Below are 18,419 nucleotides of genomic sequence, written 5' to 3' on the forward strand. Positions count from 1 at the left end.
CATGCTCGCAGGCGGAATATTTTTAAGCTCTCGGCGCCTGTTCGATTTATCGTGATCATCGTGAGAGGAGAGGAGTTCCCATAATCAAACGCGAGCGTCCCCGCGCGACGACGTAATTAGCCGGCATTTATTTATCGGCTCAATTAACGTGGCTTTATACGTAACGCGTGGAGATCTCCTGTTTGAGAAATATATTAAATATACGCCCGCGCGGGGCGCGCGTTCTGATTCCCGTCTGATCGTCTCGTTAATCTCATACGGGGGCTAAACTTGTGTCATAGAATATTTATTATATAAAGTTTTCTATTTATAATCTGGGGCATCATGGGCGTGCCGCGCCTGATGCCCGAGTGCGAGTGCACACGCACGGTGTGTCCAAGAAGCACGAGTTAAAATTATACGAAAAAAAAAAAAAAAAAAACACGATTTCGTGGTATCGGACGTAACTTCCGACATTGTATAACTTCCCCCCGCTCGAGCGAGCTTCACGATCGTCGAACTCAATCCTTCCGGCAAATATTCGAGTATATTTTGTAAACTGTAGCAAAAGAGTGCTTGAATTACCCTTTAAATAAATCCGTTATTTTTTTAAATATAAATTTGCATGTTTTACATATCTAGAAACTAATTGTTTCTTTTAAATTTTGTATAATGACACGCGTTCTGATCGGGCATGTTTTCAGATAATATATTTTTTGATCGAAAGGTACAGCGACGTATTGAAACACCGTGTCGCCGCGGTTCGCACGATCGAATTTGCTGGCGGCGGCGACGGCGGCGGCAGCGACGGGTTAAACGATCGCCGGGGTTACGTAAAGGCGCATTTTGCTGGCGCCTGCTCGTTCGCCTTCCTCTTTCTCTCTCGTTCCCTCCCGCTTTATAGGACGCGACGCTTTTTTGCGATCGAAGTCACGTCGTCGAACGACGGCGGACAGTCACGGGCCGCGAGGCCCATAAATCCGACGCTTTCTTTAAACGTGACGAATACCACGAGTACACGGAGTAAACAGTGAGGACGTGCGTCGCGCGCGACACGGTTATTATATGCGAAGACACCGTATCTTCGAAGAAACTTCAAAGGGATATTAAAGTTAAATTTGTAAAGTGCACATATCGTTGTGTTTCGAAACGCGACTAGAGATAACGAAAAAAATCATAGACAATTTTTGTCCTACCTCGTTAAAACATTTTCTTTAAAGTTAATTGCTCGCATTTGTGCGATATTTCCCTCGTTAAGTTTCCACGGAAACACGCGAGCGTGTAAAGTTTACCCCGATGACTCACTGTTGATTCTCGCTTTCCCAAGCATTGATGAATGAATTCCTCTTAAACGCATCAATCTTATTCCCTTTTGTATTCTACAGAAAATTCTTTGCTGAAATATTTGTAGGTAATATAGGTAAACGCAAAATATAAAATCCCTTTTGGGATTTCGACTACCTTCAGTTTTTAGAATGGTTTCCCTGTCGTGAATTCTATTCTAAACCACAAGAGCGTACTCAAAAAGAAAAAAAAGGTTGATCGCCTATAATCGGATTCGAATGTCTACCTGCCAACACGTTTGAACACGTTTGGAAAAAAAGACCGAGTTTAAAGGAATATATTTCAATGTTACGAACTTGATTATTCTTCTTTTTTAATTCAAAATTAAGATAAATTAATCCCGTAATTTAATCTTATTAAAGTCGATATTAACTTTCATTATGACTATTAAGCGTTACTTTACACACAGCTATTGTTTTTTACATTTGACATTGTAAAAAAAACGGTGGGGTAATCTTGCGAAATTTTTGTCTCTTGCAGAAGTAACAGGTGTTTCTCGTTCGCCCGCTCAGCTTTCACAGCGATGGAAAATCACCGACATCTCGGATCTTCTCTTGTAATACTCGTACATTGCCTATATTTGCCTACATTTTGAATGTAAGCGGGTAGACATCGACTACCGTGCCTACCGTTAATAAATTCTGTTTTGCACTGGCCCAAGCCTTTAAGCTCGTTAGCATCGAGCAGGTCTGAACAGGTGACGATTGGCGTTCGGTTTGCGGCCTAGTGTTATAACGTGGCCAGCTGTACGCTACGACGTTAAATTATTCCGTCGTTTAGACACCGGCGGCGACGGCTAGACACGTTCGATACACGTTAAACGGTACAACGAAAAGTCCCCGAAAATAGAGCGCATCGCTAATGTGATCCAGTTCTTTAAATTTTTGGCGAATGTACAGATTCACCAAATTCAATTACCAAATAATTACATTCAACAGAATAGTTATAATTTACGATACGTTATTCTGTTTATCTTTATTTATCTTTAGCAGAATTTTCTCTATATTCAAGTTTACCTCATAAAAAAAAAAACATTTTAAATAACTGATTATTCAACGGTTATCCAACGGTTGTACGATGTCCAGATATATTAGCGCGAATTAGTTACGTAACTTTTAGAAATTTTGGTCGATCCGTTTGGTTTACCCGTTACCACAACAACGATAACAAAATTACGGAAGAGAGAAAGCAAAGAGACGTTTTCGCTTACCGGGTCTGCAGAGCCGGCTCCAGTGGTAAGGGTTGCAGCATATGTATACGGGATCTTTAGCGGAATGACACATAGGTAGTCTCTTGAGCTCCGAGGAGTGCTCGAGATCCGGCCACCGCCAGATCTGGCAGCAGAGCAGGTGCGGGTCGGACGGCGCGGGCGCGCCGGCCGTCGATCCTCTCACTGGCGCGACAACACCGCCGGCGCCGCCGTTTCTCGCCGACGATCTCATCGGCGACGCGGACGAGGAGTCCTCCGACGCGGAGCAGCAGCTCTCCTGGTCGTCCTCGACGGAGGACGAGCGAGGGTGGCGGGTGGAGCGGTGGTGCTGTCGATAGTGACGATAGCGGCGCTGATGAAAGTGACGGGTGTGATGACGATGCGGCCTGCTGCCGTGATACTGCTGTTGCTGCTGCTGCTGCTCGTGCTGCTGATCGTACGGATAGTCCTCGGCCGGTCGCTGCTGACGCGGCACGAGAACGCACGAGCTCAGGTCGGCGCCGTAGCTCTCGACGGCGGTCAGCAGCATCTCCAGTTGATTCTCCTTGAGCGTCTTGAGGAGCTCCTTGCACCTCAGCAGCCGGCCGGGGTCCTGCTGCTCGTCGTCATCCTGACTCGCGTCGCCGCCGCCGCCGCAGCAGCCCTGATGCAGCCTGCTGGACGCGGTGCTGCGTCCCCCGTAACCCAACGCTCGGCCGCCGCCGCCGCCTCCTCCTGCTGCCGCCGACGTCGTGCCGCTTGTTGCCGCTACCCTGCTGCTGCTCACTTGTCGGCCCGTCGGCGTCGTCGTCGTCGCCGTCGCTCGGTTGCCGTTGCTGTCGTAGCCGGTGCAGGCGGTGGCGCCGCCGCCGCTCGCGTTGCCGCTGCTCGTGCGATGAAACGTACGTGACGATGAATCCTCTTGAGCTTCACACTCGGTTTCATGCTCCCCACGGACCTTGACCTTGGCCAGCAGACGTCTAGTGAGCACCGTCCGTTTGCTCCAGAACATCAACATGAAACAGGATTTGTACGCGCATTTGGTGGCCAGTCCTTTTCAACGTAGCCGCCGTAGGAAAAACAATGGGAGACCCCCGACGGGCGGGGCGGGGGGGGGAGGGCTGGATCACCACAGCACACAGACACACAATGCACCCACGTACGCGCACCCGCGGTCGGTCGCGCGCGCGCGCGCCTACCGCGACCTCCCTCCGCGAGGTCTCCGGCCCCTCTTCTTCTCCTTCTTCTTCTTCTTCTCCTTTTTCGTCTCCCTCCTTTCTTCTCCTCAACGAGCATCAAATACGCACTGTCAACGGAAAACACCTCTCGGCGCACACGAAAAATCACAGACGATGCAGCCTACACTCTTCTATCTCTCTCGCTCTCTTTCTCACACACACGGATAAAGAACACAGTCGCGACGCTCGCGCAAAGCGTGTATATATTTATTTATGCCCGGCGCGCGCGTATCTCGCGCACACTTTGGATCACGGTCCCGAAATAGGGTGACAGTCCAACGCGCGCGGCACGGCAGAGCTCCGTTTCACAACTTCTCTCTCTCCCTCTCGAGCGCGTTTCTCTCCCGCGTGATATTTCCGACTTCCAACACGGAGCGCGGACGACGGCGAGGAAACGGTCAACGGTTCTCCACCTTCTCCTCCGGATAAGTTTTTTGGCCGCGTAAACGTTCTCGGATCCAACAGCGCTACCGGCTCTGACCTTGAACTCTCATTTACTTCCTCTCTCTCGTCCTTTTCCTCCGCCGGTTTTCTTCGAAACGGCTTCCTCGCTTCCCTCACGTGTCCCCGAGCTTATCGTCGACGGGCACCTCGCACACCTCGCGGGCCAATCTGCTCGACGACCGGATGGACTGTCGGCATCGCGGACGCCCAGTCGGCGTCGTCGCCCGACGACGTATGAAGACGACGCACCACGCGGCGCGCGCGATTCGAACGCGCGCCCGCACCCCCGTCACCGTCGAGGTTACCACCGACGGACGCGCGCGCGCTGCTACTGATAGACTCGCCGTACGCTTCTTATCCGTCGCGCACATGTACGGGGGGCACCGGGCGAGGGGAAAGACGAGACTTGGCCGCGTGGAGAGGGAAGGGGGGTGAGCGGGTGAGCGCGAGACGAATCGGTCGGCGCACGCACGACACCCGGCCTTTACTTTCCTCGGCCGTCGCGGTATCGAGGGCGACGCGGTGCTTTAACCTCGCGACCCGGCGGCACACCGACGCGCGCGTGTACGTACGTGTGTGTACTTGTGCGCGCTTATATACCCCCGGCGACGTCGCGTCGCGAAAATCCGCTTCAGGAGGAGCCCGCGCGGCTCCGCTGTGAACCATAGAGGATTGCATCGAGACAGGAAGGTTTGCCGTGCGTTCGTTGATTGTCTCGTTAGTAGAGTGGGATATTAGCAGTTCGCGCGCCACGGGCGGCACAGGATCCTCTTAGTGATCTATACTACAGTCGGTCGTCGGCGGTACGGAACTGCCATAAGAAAATTCGGCACAGACGACACGGACGCGCAGAGGTATGAGCGTTACAGGACCCTGATCACGGCAAGTGCTCCCTCGTGGGACAGTTAGTAGAGGTCGCACAAAGCTATGCATGCGCGCTGGACTCAAGAAGAATCACAGTACACAGATAATCGATCGACCCACAAGCAGATTACTTTAATCCCGGAAGAGACGTCACCCTATAGGCAACCACCGCGTGTAGCGAACGATTTGACGACGTCGACGGCGATGACAACGACGACAGACGACGACCCACGCGCCGCGGCAGACCACTCAACAACCTCAGGAGACTCGACCGAGACCGTCGCTCCGTCGATCACTGCCCCCGTCAGACGTGTCGCGTATCACGAGGTACATTTTTCCGCTCGCATGTCTGGCTTCTTCCTGTCTTCTTCCGCTTCTCTCGCGTCGTGCTTCTAATAGCTGTCTATACGGGCTGATTACTAGGATTGTTCAATCCCCGGACACGCACGCGGCGCACTGAACGCGGCTTGACTCTTCCACCGTGCTGACACGACACCATATCGGCCGCAATCGATCTGAGACCGTAGGCTCTGCTCGACGTATCACATTCTCCAGTCAGCGGTGATCCTACGTGTACGTGGAGCGGCTGTCACTCTCACCAACTTGTTGCACACAGTACATAGACGTCCTGTCACGCCGGAGCTCTATGCGTAGACTTCGTTGTCCAGCAGTTTTCTACCGGTTTCCCTGTTGTCTGTCCTGTATCATTCTCTAGCCTTTTTCCCTATTCACGCGAGTACCGATCAGCGACTATCTGTCCAGTGAGACGCGGCACTGTCACATCTTGGAAATTCGCTGGCCCCCGCGGTGGACCCAGAGCGACAAGCAACCTGTCTCACACGGTAGTTTACTATGGTTGTTGGGCGTCGGGTATTCCGTGTAGAGTTGCATAGATCACTCGAGATTGTCGGCCGCAAGACGGGATGGATGCCACACGACAGAAAGGCGTATAGGGTCCTCCACGTGAGAAGAGCGGGGATTATGAGAAGGGCCTAGTCACCGACGCTGACTACCACTGAGAGGAGGGGGGGGGTGGAAGAGAGACCACGGCGCGGACCATACCCCGACGCCGCCGACAGGAGGTTCCCCAGGCGCGAATGGCCCCAGGAGAGGATCTTGATCAGGAGATCGAACGTGCGACTGACGGAGGGCGGAGAGGTCGTCCGTACACACGGCGCAACGTGAGAGAACACGCACAGGCGCTTTCGCAGGGTATTGACACTGGTCGACGCTTCTGGTTGGGTGTTCGAGTACACAACGCCGGAAGGTTAGCGAGCTTATTCTCTTTACAGCGCGAAAACGGTGTTCGAACGCGCGTTTCGGTTAGCAGCTTCCTGGTCAGCGTCCGGCCTTTTTCCTGACGTCTCCGGCCCGACAAACAGTAATATGTTACAAAGGCTGACGACGGACGGATTATATAGCTACACAAGTGTTCATTCAACGAACGGCGAAGGCTGCACATCGAAATGATGCGTCGCGTGACTCACTAGGCGCGATATACCGACACACTGTTGAGTAATATATCCGACCGCGGCTCACCCATTCTCCCGCCCGGACGTGCTCCGAGATTGAAAGGTTCTGTCTGTTTATAAGCTCGACGCTCAAGTGCAAAGCCAAGCGATGACCAGGCAGGAATGTCGCCAAAAGCGAATCCGAGTTGCTGCTAGTCGACCGAGCGGAGCCAGGCCAGCGTTCACTGAGATTGAAGCAGTATGCCGATGTATACAACCCGTCCAAAGGAAGGAGCCGGTCGTCGTCCCTTCCCCCCTTCCGATATCGGACGATCCTCCCTCGTCCTCACGAGGTCGCAGCCAAGGCTCAGGGGCCCGGGGTGGCATCGAATCACGCGCCGGATTCCGGTCCCGGTCCGCGTCCCGACGGCGCGCCGCTGACCAGACACCGCAGCAACGGTGTAAAGAGAGCATAAGACGGTGCGAAAGCGTAACTATCACAGACCCTATGGCAGAGAGACTCTAAGTGGTATGTCGGCACGGCCCTGAGGTTGAGCGCAGCCGTTAGTGAACTCAAGTCTAGACGGCCTGTACACACGAACACACGAGGGAGCGCGGATTTATGTGTAGGCACAGACAGGCCATGATTACCCCGGCCGAGGCGTATAACTGACTCTAGTGAGGGAAGCGTAGCGACATCTCTCGGTTACAGCCCCGCCGGCATTCCAGGGCTCGTCCGGGCACTTCTGCTTCGAGGTCGAGTTCGAGTAGGCGCGTAGGATACGCGACCTCAGACGGTAGACTCGACCCAAGTTCTTTTCGAACCGCTCGATTCGAATTCAGGAACTGGTTGAGGATACGGCGTTATGCATATTCGTTAGCGGAATTATCGCGCGAGCGAGGACATAGGTCGTCTCGACATGGAGAAATTCGGAAATATCGCGTTCAAATCACAGAGTATAGTGAAGATAATAAGTATTTATTGTCGTATAGTTACGTGCTTTCGCATAACTAACTGTCCTGTTGGGGTAACTAGATCATGTTCCGCCTGTGTGTTTATTCACAAAGAGCATCTTGACATTTGTTTGGAATTTAACGTCAGGTGGAATGTAAGCTGCGGTGGGTACAGGAGATTTAGAATTGTAGTTCTCGGGTAACCACACACTCGGAACAGGGAAAGTATACGGAGCGCGACACCTGTTCTAATATATCTACCCTCTAAATCATGGGGATTTTTTCAGGAATAGACGTTTATACTTATGAAGCGAGAGTGAAAAATACTACAAACATGTCTAAAAACTCTAGTTCATCTGTTTCGCTATGTTACAGTAAGTGACCCAAGAATACATCTTTATGAATGGGATTTAAATAAAGGGCTTCGCCGAAGAGTCAGTAAATTTTTGTTATTTTTATTTTTAATTGTATTTTTAATTCATTCGTGTTGAAATTTATTATTTTAACTCCATTGGTTTAACTAGATTAACATTGTTTTAGTTAAATTAACGACGTATTGAGGAGGAGCGGTGGCGACCTACAGAAATGGTTAAAATGACTGAAATTGAGTACAATTCGACGAATTTAACAGGGCAGGGACTCAGGGACATCGGGCCGACGACGAGTCGGAAGGCAGACTGACGCCGGCGTCTCCTCAGCGCCGGTCCGCACTCCGCCCGCGCTGCGCTCCACCTCCGGGGTCAACATTCCAGGACGAATTTCAGTCACGATATCGCGGCCGCGAAGGAGATACCCGACCGTTGTCCCACTCGTCGGCGAACACAAAGAGAGCCCGCTACATCGTATGACAAAGGAGACGACAGAGTGACGCCGCGCCGTGGCGCGACGTGACGTGCCCGGCCGGCTACGAATTTTTGGAGAACCTAACGCGCGTCATTGCGTCACTCGTTTTCTCGGACTACCGTGACGCAAAAGTATCTCTCGTAACTGTAACGCATGAAAAGTAATCGCGGAAACGAAGATATTCGGTTGCACGCTACGGAAGTTTTCTTTCCGAGAAGAATAAAAATGACGCGGTTATTTATCTTTCAAAGATCGTCACGTACTTACCGAATCTCGAAGATCGCACCGGCGACTACGCTCATTAATATAGATGCCTAATCTGCAACACAAATTTATTATTTATTTAAATAGTAATGTATTAAATTTTTTTAATTTAGAATAATGAATTAAAAATTAAAATATTTAATTTATTACGTGTAGTTAAATAATAGTATTATTATGTATCGTTTTATCACCTGCGTATGCATTTATATTTAAATAATTACTTTTCGCTACCGGAAACTTAACTTTCGGAGCTGACGACTATCCAAACGTGGAGCTTGGAAAAGTTTCGACTTCAGATCGACAAGTGGGAAGATGGCATCGTTTTTTTCATCGGCATACATGTCGTTGTCTAATCTCTAATCGATCGCCTAATAACGCGTGCATATAAAAATTTTGCAATTTTTTTTGTGTGTTACTCGAAAGAGAAATGTCGCGACACATTTAATTGGAGTTGCCGTGTCGGCCAACGAGGCCGAGTAGTCGGTCGAAATGCTAAAAAAGCGATCGCGAATGGCATACCATCGCATCGCGCGGAACCGAAAGGGTCGTCGCTCATAAATTTTCTAATTTTAGAAACTCGTTTCGCGCGATCCCCGCGAACGTAATTTTGTAATAGGCCCGCGTAGCTTCGCCGCGGCAACGGCTTTTATAGTTACGGGAGCCTGTAATTTCCATTTTTTTCTACAATCGAAACGCCCCCGTCGTAACATAGCATAACAAGCGTCGGGCCCCGTTTTTTCGAAGTGTCATTATGCCTCTTCCGATATTCCGGCGTTCGTGTTTCGGTGCCGCCGCCCCGCCGTCGCCCGGTAGCGACGTTTAGAGAAATGAGATTGTGTCAAGCTTGTATTGAAATTGGAATTCCTGAGCGAACATAAAAGATCTCCTGTCAAACGTATATGCGACCGACGAAAAGTCGAAATTTATAATTTGTCGCTGAAGTCATGATTTTACGTAGTAGTAAAAATTAAAAAACGCCTTGCGTTCCGACTCGATATCTCGTTCACGATCGGCCATTAAAAAAAACAACATTAGATATTCGTGTTGCATAATTCGTACTTCGCACGATATTTCGCGAGTCGCGGAAAATTTTTAACTGGAAACTACGATCCCCGATGAGTTTCCGAAGGATTGCTGTGACAATGTAAATACAACGGAAAATAGATAGTATGAAACTGTTTGTCGAACAAATTTTTTAAAATACATAAGCAATAAGTAATAACGGAGTATTTAGATGGGCTTGATCAATTAGAAGCTAAAGGATATGTATATATGTATACATATACACACATACACATATTCATATATTCCTTTTGGTTTTAATCGACTGCGACGGAACGAATCACGGCGAGCGCGGTGACAGCAATCACATTCGCCAGACTCCGACGCGAACCTGTCGCTGCGCTAACCCTCTCCTTCTCTCTTTCGCAACGAGTCGCGACGTGGGTCTAGACGCGTTATTTCACCCGTCGGAGCCCGCTCCGAAATGATATAGAATTTAGGAAGTTATTTAGTTATGTATGTCTGGCGTCCTGCGTTGGCTAGTAATCAGACGCCTGGCCTCCGCGCGCGCGAACGCAGTCCCTCTCTCCTTCTCCTTCTCATTCTCATTCCGTCTTCCTTCTCTTTTCGCCTTTACCTCTTCCTTCGCTCCACATCTCTTGCACTCTCGTTCCTCGCCCGGAGTGAGAATTCCCCTCGCCCCTCCCTTCCGCACGGCTGGTAAAGCTCTTTTAGTAAACTCTTCAGGGCCGTCTGCGTTTCTCGGTGCCTGGATGTCTCGGCCCAATTAAATGTCGATCAAGGCGGCCCCTAGCCCAAGGTATACGGACGTTAAGAACAAAAAGATCGCGTTTAGCTTGAACGCTAAGAAAGAAATGGAAAACGAGAGAGAGAGAGAGAGAGAGAGAAGAAGAAGAAGAAGGATAGACTGGAGAGTTTCCATGTATCCGCAACGAGAGACGCACGAATTATTCCAACCCGAGAATACAAGGCGTCTCTTCAGCGATCCTATGTTTACTCTGGCAAATAGATTTTGCGGGAATAAGTAAGAAAAACAAATGAAGGCCTTCTTCGAACAGATGTCGTAATTTTGAATAATCATCATCCTGCGCACACTTCAATATCTCTATAACGTAAAAGTGGATCTTTAATTAATTGTAACATCGAGATTTGCGAGCAAAAGATGAGACGCACGACTTTCCAGAAGCACGATTTGTTTATTATTTCTTTCGAATAATAATGTGCGAATTGATTTAATATAGAAGCTATGTTTATCGCTGTTACAATTATTATTCAACGAATATAGAGATCGTACTGCGAGCCGCCCGCCGTAAAATTCAAGCCGCGGTGAACGTGCGACGCGAAGCAGCCTAGGCTCGCGCGCGATCGTACTTTTATTTCGTTCTATTTCCAAACGCGAAAATTACTTGCATGCTCGCCACCACTCCGCGGGGCATGGCGCCATTCTTGACATATCGCACCGATGGCACCGACGGATAGATGACCGTTGTGCTATGCGCCGGACGAAACGTTAATGTAATATGTCTCGTCGGCATCGAAATATCCCATTAATTCAAGAAAAGAACTACTTTCCGAAATAAATTGTAAAAATTCCTAAATAATCGTATTATTATACATATATATTTTACGAATATAAACAGTTTTATCAAATGACGTATCACCGTCGCATTTTTTAAATCATAATTTAAAAAAATTTTATTTTAATCGCCAAATATTCTTACCGAGTATCATTATAACGTAAAGTTCATGCGCATGGAACGGTCTTAAAATGTACGTCGGCGAGCACGAGTCGCGTGGAGGACGTCGGCCCATAAGCACCGGCGCCCGTTAAAACAATGCATCACGATAGGAATGTCCGGCTCGCGTAAATAGAACGAGACAAGAACCGTCCTCTCCCGAAAGGTTGCCATGTCACCTTACGTTTCGACGAACGTCCTCGCGCGCTCGCGACGCTCGTATGCTGATGTGCTCCTCGTTACGCGAGCCGCGTCGAAGAGGGATTATTAATGAACGCCCCGGTAAACTGCCCTCCGCCAATTATCGCTGGTAAACGACGTGCTTTTCCACTTCGCACCGGGATTAACACGCGCGCCCGCTCGTTATCCGTCCGAGCGCGGACTAGGCACTTGAAATTCTGCGTATCGCGCCGGTTAATCGCGCGACACGCATTAATTGCGAACTCGCGAGAAATAACGAGATGCGCGCGCGAGATGGGATAAACATTTGCGACGAGTGGCCGCGGCGTCTGAACTCTGAAGCCCGACTCTCTCGGGCTGCCTGTAATGAATGGTTAATTTGAATTTTCACGACGTCGCGACTAATAGAAAGATCACGTGAAAAAGCGCGGAAAAACGCGCGCGCGGAGTGAATTCTCTTAGAGACTTTCCGAGAATACTCGGCGCCGGCTCGCGCCGAGACAGAGGAATATGATTGACGACGCGCTGACGTTGTCACGCCGCGCACAAACGAGGGTGCGGCCTTTCTCTCTCTCTCTCTCTCTCTCTCTCTCTCTCGCGCGCGCGCGGAAAGCATTTTTAGTCACGAAACATTTTTGCGCCTTGACGATTACGAATGCAAGCGAAATGGCAAGCGCGAGGTGAGATGCAGAAATTTCACTTTATTTAATTCCTTCGAATGCTATTGGAGAATTATGCGATTCATGCGCGATCGCGCACAGATAATTGCGCGTAGCTCCGTGTTTTAAGAGTCTACGAGAGTTTAATCGAGAGTAAATCGCGAGTGACAATCTCCGTTATCTCTCATATCGCTTTCCGTTATGTTGCGCGCCTCCTCGCGGTCAGGATATGGCGCGCGACGTTTTACGTTAATTTTACTTGACCGAAAGCGCGACGGATTTTTTTGGCCCGGCGTCCTGGACTCGGGTGTCTAGGCTCTACTCCGTAGAGGCGCCGATGTCAACGCTCCAAATTCCGCGGGAGAGCGATCGTCGTCGTTCTTCGAAGCGGACCCGACTCACGATTCCGCTATAATTCATCTTCCGCGAAGCGCGAAGACGTTTCGGGCTATTCTTGGGGCCGGCGTGGAATCTTTTTCAGTAAGCCCCCCCCCCCCCTCGATGGACCGAGGCGACGTGTTGGAACGCATGTCAGGGATGACCAATCATTCGAGGCTTCTAGCTGTTTATCATTTTGTGCGTTGCGCTCGCACGCACATATCTGCGTAGAATCGCGAGAATGGAACATCACGGGAAACACGAGTCTTTATAGCTAATAGCTAATATTATTTTACGCTGCCGCCGATAAATGTTTAGACGGACGAGGTATAAACGGTTCTTATAAAAATATATTACGTAAAGAAAACATATGCGTGGCGCCACGATTATAAAGTTACGACTCAGCACGCTTGTCTACGAGCGGTAATCAGGGTTATCCGCGTAATATCGAGTGCCTCTCATTTGCGTTACATTTGCAAGTGAGAAACAAAAAAGGGAGAATGAATGCCCATTGTAATTGACGGCAGATTTACAAAGGATAAAAAGCGCTCGACCGCGACGGCCATTGTTCACGCTCGCCACTAACAGCGTTTTGTGCACCTGTCAGTCAGCACATGGGCTCCCCCTCTCACTTCTCTTCCCTCCCTCTCTCTCTCTCTCTCTTTTTCTCTTTTTGCCGGTTATGGAAATTCGGCTGGCATTAACGATGTCTGTTTGCAAATGGAAAAACCCGGTCTCGGTCCGGGCACCCGCGGGCGACGCGCGACGCGACGCATTGCACGCTCGACGGACTCGGGTGCGTAATCGTCTGCATCGCTGGCGCCGTGTTCCTACTTAACTCCTCGCGGATTTAAATATATTCGATCAACTGGTCGCGCATACGATTAACGATTGTTCCATAAAAACGAGGGACACAGGCGTGTACACACGGGCGTGGAAGCCCACTGGTACCGGCTCGCCTCCGTTCCGTGTCGCCGAGATATTTCTGCCCAGTGGTTGCCACGAGGAAATACGCGCCGATTAAGCGGTGGCGATAAAACGTATAAACTCGAATTAATCCGAGTCTCGCGGGAACGAAGGAAAGCGGAAATGTGAGGTGAAAATGCGCCCAACAATTTTCACAGCTATTCCAAAAACGCGTCGAAACGCGTGTTATAATTATAGCGAGAGATAAATAATGCCTCGAGTTCTTAATGGCTATCGGAAACACGTTTGTTTTTTTATCGACGTTGCCTCGCGTAAGCACGCAACAACCTCTCCATAACCGGACGGATACACGGTGCCCGATCGTGCACCTCGTCTACCCCCTTTTTTCGTGCCGGACGCTGCCCCCCACCGGAAGCCTCCGCTTTGGCGCGACGCAAAAACCGCCGGCCGCCTGACGGAACACCTGCGTCGACGTTGTCGGGCGCGAGACCGTGGCCGACGGCCCTGCCAGCAAGAGCGACGGGCGCGAGGCCGCGAGGGTGAAGGAGGAGAGGTATGACGGGGACAGGTGCGGCCTGTAACTTCCTGGATGATATCGGCCGGTCCGGACGCGCGTGCGACCGGCGCTTAACGCTGACGCTTACGTTAGCGCTGGCGCCACTCGGATCCGCGCCGCGCCGTAGGCGCCTGTCCGTCCCGGCTGCTTCCCTCCGTTCCCCGCTTCCGCTCCTCGCTTCTCATCGCCTCGCTTTCCCTCGTCGCTTCCTCGCCTCTCGCGGTGCTCTACCCAGCGTCGCGTCAGCATCCGTACCTCTTTGGCCCGCTATAACCCGCACACGAGTGAACCCGGCGACTCGTCTCCGTTCGCCCGCCGTCGTCGCGCTCTCGGCCGAGGCCTATCGCGCGGAACCGCTGGCGAAAACGACGCCTACCTTTATTCGTGCACCGGCATCGGGGCCGCCGGGAGAGCAAAAGATGCGCGGGATAGAAGAGGAGGAGAAAGGAAGGAAAATAGAGAAAGGGCGCCGGCCACGTTCAGGCGCGCGCATACGAAATTATACCGCGGCGAATCTAATCTTCTAGCCGTTGCCTCGATCGGCGATTTTCATGCAGACGATGCACCGCGCATCGTTAAACGAATTGCTGATTGCGCATAGAGTGAGACAGAGAAAAATACATAACGATGAGAGGATAGATAAAACGATCCACACGAGCAAGATAATGAAGAATTTAAATTTTCGAAAATGGAAGAGAAAGAAAGACAGAGAGTCGCTCGAGCCGCTTGAACTTGGAAAAATTATAGATTCATTAGACAATTTACTCGAGATAAAACGCGTGTCGCGTCGGCCCGCGGCAGATCGCTCGCGGGAGCCGCTTGCATCGCGACGCGCGCGTTTAAATTTGCACACGCCGAGTCTAAATACAGCAGCCATCATAGTGTATAGATAATAGGGAGAAAATTGATTCTTCCGAGGCGGCGATATTTACAAATCGCGTTGCGGCATTGCTATATTTACACCTGCCACTCATGCCTCGCCAATTAACGGAAAGTATGCAGGTAACGATTACATCGCTCTGCCTTCGAGACGCGTTCCGCAATCGCGGTCTGACGCAATCGCGCGCGCGCGATACCAAACGGATTTGAAATCCGACATTGTTGAGGCGGCGCTAATTTATTCGGCGGCTCTTGCGTAAGTAAGGAAGAGAGATGCGGTGTTCCCCCGGCATAATTATCACCTCCCAAATGCGGCGAATAATTATCTCTCTAGCGCGAGCCAAATTCCTCGGTTACCTCTATTCTTCTCCGGTCGGAGTCTTAATTGTAATCTATACGTTCGTTCATATCGGTTCCTTTTTTTTTTACTGTGTCATATGTATGTAACGCGTTCTTGGATCTTAGGGTAGAAAAATAAATAAATTCTCTCGTCTATCGGTCCTCCCTCTCAACTTATCATCGCTCCAGAAAATTTGTCTTCCGGTTTGCGCTCGGGACATTTTCGCAATATCCGCTCGCACGTTGTCTCTTACCTGTTACAGACTTTCCGCTATTGGCTGAGATACTGCGCACGTGCCACGCCGGCGTACAAAACGCCACCGATTACGGGATCTCCGACGGAGAATCCCGCGTAAAACACAAATTTTATACGTGTTCTTTATCCCGTCGCTTCAACGAGACACAGTATCTGAAACACATATGTTTCCCACATTGAATTGGAAATCGCGCGAAAGCATTACGAGTCGCACAGAAAAAAAGAGCATAATTCATTAGTACAGTTAATGTCAGTTAGTATAGTTAATGAGGAACAAGTAATTTTTTTTTTTCGTAACTCTCATTTTCGACTGATAATTTATTCTATGCATATTCGATTATTTTCCGACGAGATCCATAAATTGTCGCAATCTCCATGGTCGATACTAAAATGCAAAGCTTCATATCTGTCTACAAATAAATCTGAATGAAGAGAAAAAAGAAGCTAAAATTCCTGCTACATGGTTTTGAATTTAAGTTTCGAGTAGCTATAAACTCGTAATGATCTACGAATCGCGGGGTGAGTGATAAAACCTTGCTTTTGGATTTAACGCGTGTGGATCCTAAATGATCTCCTGCGTATCTCATACGACAGGCCCAGACAGACGATAAGGAAGACGATGGCGGAATCGCGCGATCAGCAAACAACACGCCAACACCCGACTCGACTCTCCGATCGTCGAGCGTCGACTGGTCGCGGTGCCGGCCGGCCGCCGCGCAATATGTAGCAGGTACACGCCAGTGCGCGACAACTGGAGCCGGGCCGCCGCGCCGGTCTCGCTCTGCTCTCGCCACCCCTGCCTGCGGGGCCCCTGTCCCTGTCGTCGTTCACTCGCCTAAGGGCGGCCGGCGCGGAGTGTGGCTGGCGCGACGCGGCGCGAATCCGCGGCGACACGGCGAGCGGAGAGGCGGCGCGCCAGCAACGTGGCGACGCGGTTCCTGACGCCATTCGGCGGATGTGTACGCGCCCTCTTCTCTCCCCCCGTCTCCACCCTCGTCGCACCGATGTGCACACGTACGAACGTGGCGACGACGACGGCGAGGACGACGACGAAGACGATGTTACCGTCGCCTTTCGTGCGCGCGACGCCCGATGATAGTCGTGGCGTCGGACACGAGCGGGGGTAGTTTCTGGCGCGCATGCATGGCCAACGAGAACGTTGGAGGCCGCGCGCCGAGGTACGCACCAGGGTGCTTGACCGAGTCAAGCCAAACGACCGACGACGATTGTCGTATATATACGTTTCGGGCGGACTCTTCTTGCCGCCGCGATAGATAAACAATGCCATTTGCAGCGGCGACGGCGACGGTGACGACGAAGACGCGGTGTCGCGTCCTTTCGCCGCTGCTTGATATTCGCGCGCCGAAGAGTCGGAAGGGTATACCGGCGCTAGTCATCGTGATCAGCCAGAAACTTGTAGACTTGAATATGCTACACTCTCACGGTCTGCGATCAATTATGTAATGATTACACGGAAAAAAAGTATATTCTTGTTTTGAAAATATCTTTAGTTTCAACGTGGAAATCTTGAAATGAGATTATATTGCGTTAAACGTTAAACGAAGAAAACTTCTTGAATAAAGTCCAACCAAGAAGAAAAGTTAAAAGAAAAAGTTAAAATTTTTATAAGAATTAGATTATATAGATATATTACGTAGATTGTTAAGTATATACGAGTACATAAGTTTTGATTCGACACTTCTTTTTTTGTGTATACATGACGCATTAAAAAATCGTGGCTCCTCCGAAAAATATACGAGACATATCAGCCCTTCGTTACCTCGTTTTTATTAATCTAATCAAGCTTTACTCTCCGTATCACTCAGCATTTCAGAATTGAAATGAAGGTTGTTTTATCGCCTCAATATTTTTACTATCACAGTGCGTGGCGCCGCTTCTTTCCCTCCTCTCGCCTCGACGTCTGCGACGTCGCGATACGATCCGATTCCAACGACGCGACGTTTAGGGTTGACTCCCGATTCGAAACCGAGGTATTTTACGACGCGCGAATTAAACGGGCGCCCGTGTCGCGCGAGCGCGATTTCCTGCGCGTTAATGGCGGGAAGCGAGTAAACACCGGGTACCATTCTCGTTTTCGTCGCGTTGGTTACCCGCGATGAAGCGCCGAGCTCTATTTCCGTCGAGTAGGTATACGCACTCAAACCTCTTCTCTCTCTTCGCGCGAATCGCGAGGAAGGAATGCGGATAACGAACAGCACACGTTTCTCTCTTGTCGGAAATAACAATAATAATAATTTTTAACATTCCTAAGAGATCGAGAATAGGGCTTTTCGCAAATTAAACCTCTCGACATAACTAAATAATATTTACATTATTCTCTTTTAATAAAAAGTATACTTTATTTTGTGTTAAAGGTTTTTTTACGAAATTGTCTTGTTTATCAAAGTGTTGGGAATATTGAAATATTACAATAGCTGACACGCCATTTATTCATTTATTCCTTCTAGGGTTAAAAGCTACGATCGACTTTATTCCCGTTCTGTGTGCGCCGTGACCGGAAATTTCCGATCGTACGAGCGTTCGAAAGCCGCGTCGGCGGGGCGCCCCGGCACCGCCGCTAACGACGGCCGCCTTTCCGCTCGGGACGCCGGTGTTCGGGACAACAAGTTAGAAAAACGGAATGACGCCGTAGTGTGTCAGGATATCAATTCTTTCGTAATGACACGGGCGCAGCCAGTCGGTCGGACGTCCGTTCTAGGGGGGAGGGGGAGAGGGGTTGGGGGACGGAGCGCGACGGTGATGATCCGGTCCGTCCGGCACCGGCTCCGTTCTCCGTCCCGTTGTTTATCAAGCTCCCCTTCGCATAACAAGCATCAAAACACTTGGCGCCCCACGCTGGAGCCGTCGTAGTCCTTCCCCCGTCCCGCCGCCCCTGCGGGTGCCAGCCGCTTCTAC

General features: G+C 50.3%; 1 protein-coding gene and 1 long non-coding RNA gene across 3 annotated transcripts in view; both read right to left on the bottom strand.

Annotated features, from left to right (window-relative positions):
• Positions 1-4,841, bottom strand: part of Dad (Daughters against dpp) — a 47,946-nt gene extending 43,105 nt beyond the window's left edge. For both annotated transcript variants that reach the window (XM_071769495.1, XM_071769486.1), the window contains exon 1: positions 2,534-4,841. In XM_071769495.1, coding sequence (XP_071625596.1) covers positions 2,534-3,530 — 997 coding nt within the window. In that variant the 5' untranslated portion in view covers positions 3,531-4,841. The remainder of the gene's footprint in view (positions 1-2,533) is intronic.
• A 3,107-nt stretch (positions 4,842-7,948) lies between these two features.
• On the bottom strand, positions 7,949-16,238 carry LOC139807971 (uncharacterized). The gene is made up of 3 exons (XR_011730769.1): positions 16,037-16,238; positions 15,502-15,656; positions 7,949-8,625 (listed from the first exon to the last, which is right to left on the bottom strand). It is a non-coding gene; the product is annotated as an uncharacterized lncRNA (long non-coding RNA).
• Positions 16,239-18,419: the final 2,181 nt, after the last annotated feature.

The sequence above is a fragment of the Temnothorax longispinosus genome, chromosome 1, assembly GCF_030848805.1.
Source record: "Temnothorax longispinosus isolate EJ_2023e chromosome 1, Tlon_JGU_v1, whole genome shotgun sequence".
Lineage (NCBI taxonomy): Eukaryota > Metazoa > Arthropoda > Insecta > Hymenoptera > Formicidae > Temnothorax > Temnothorax longispinosus.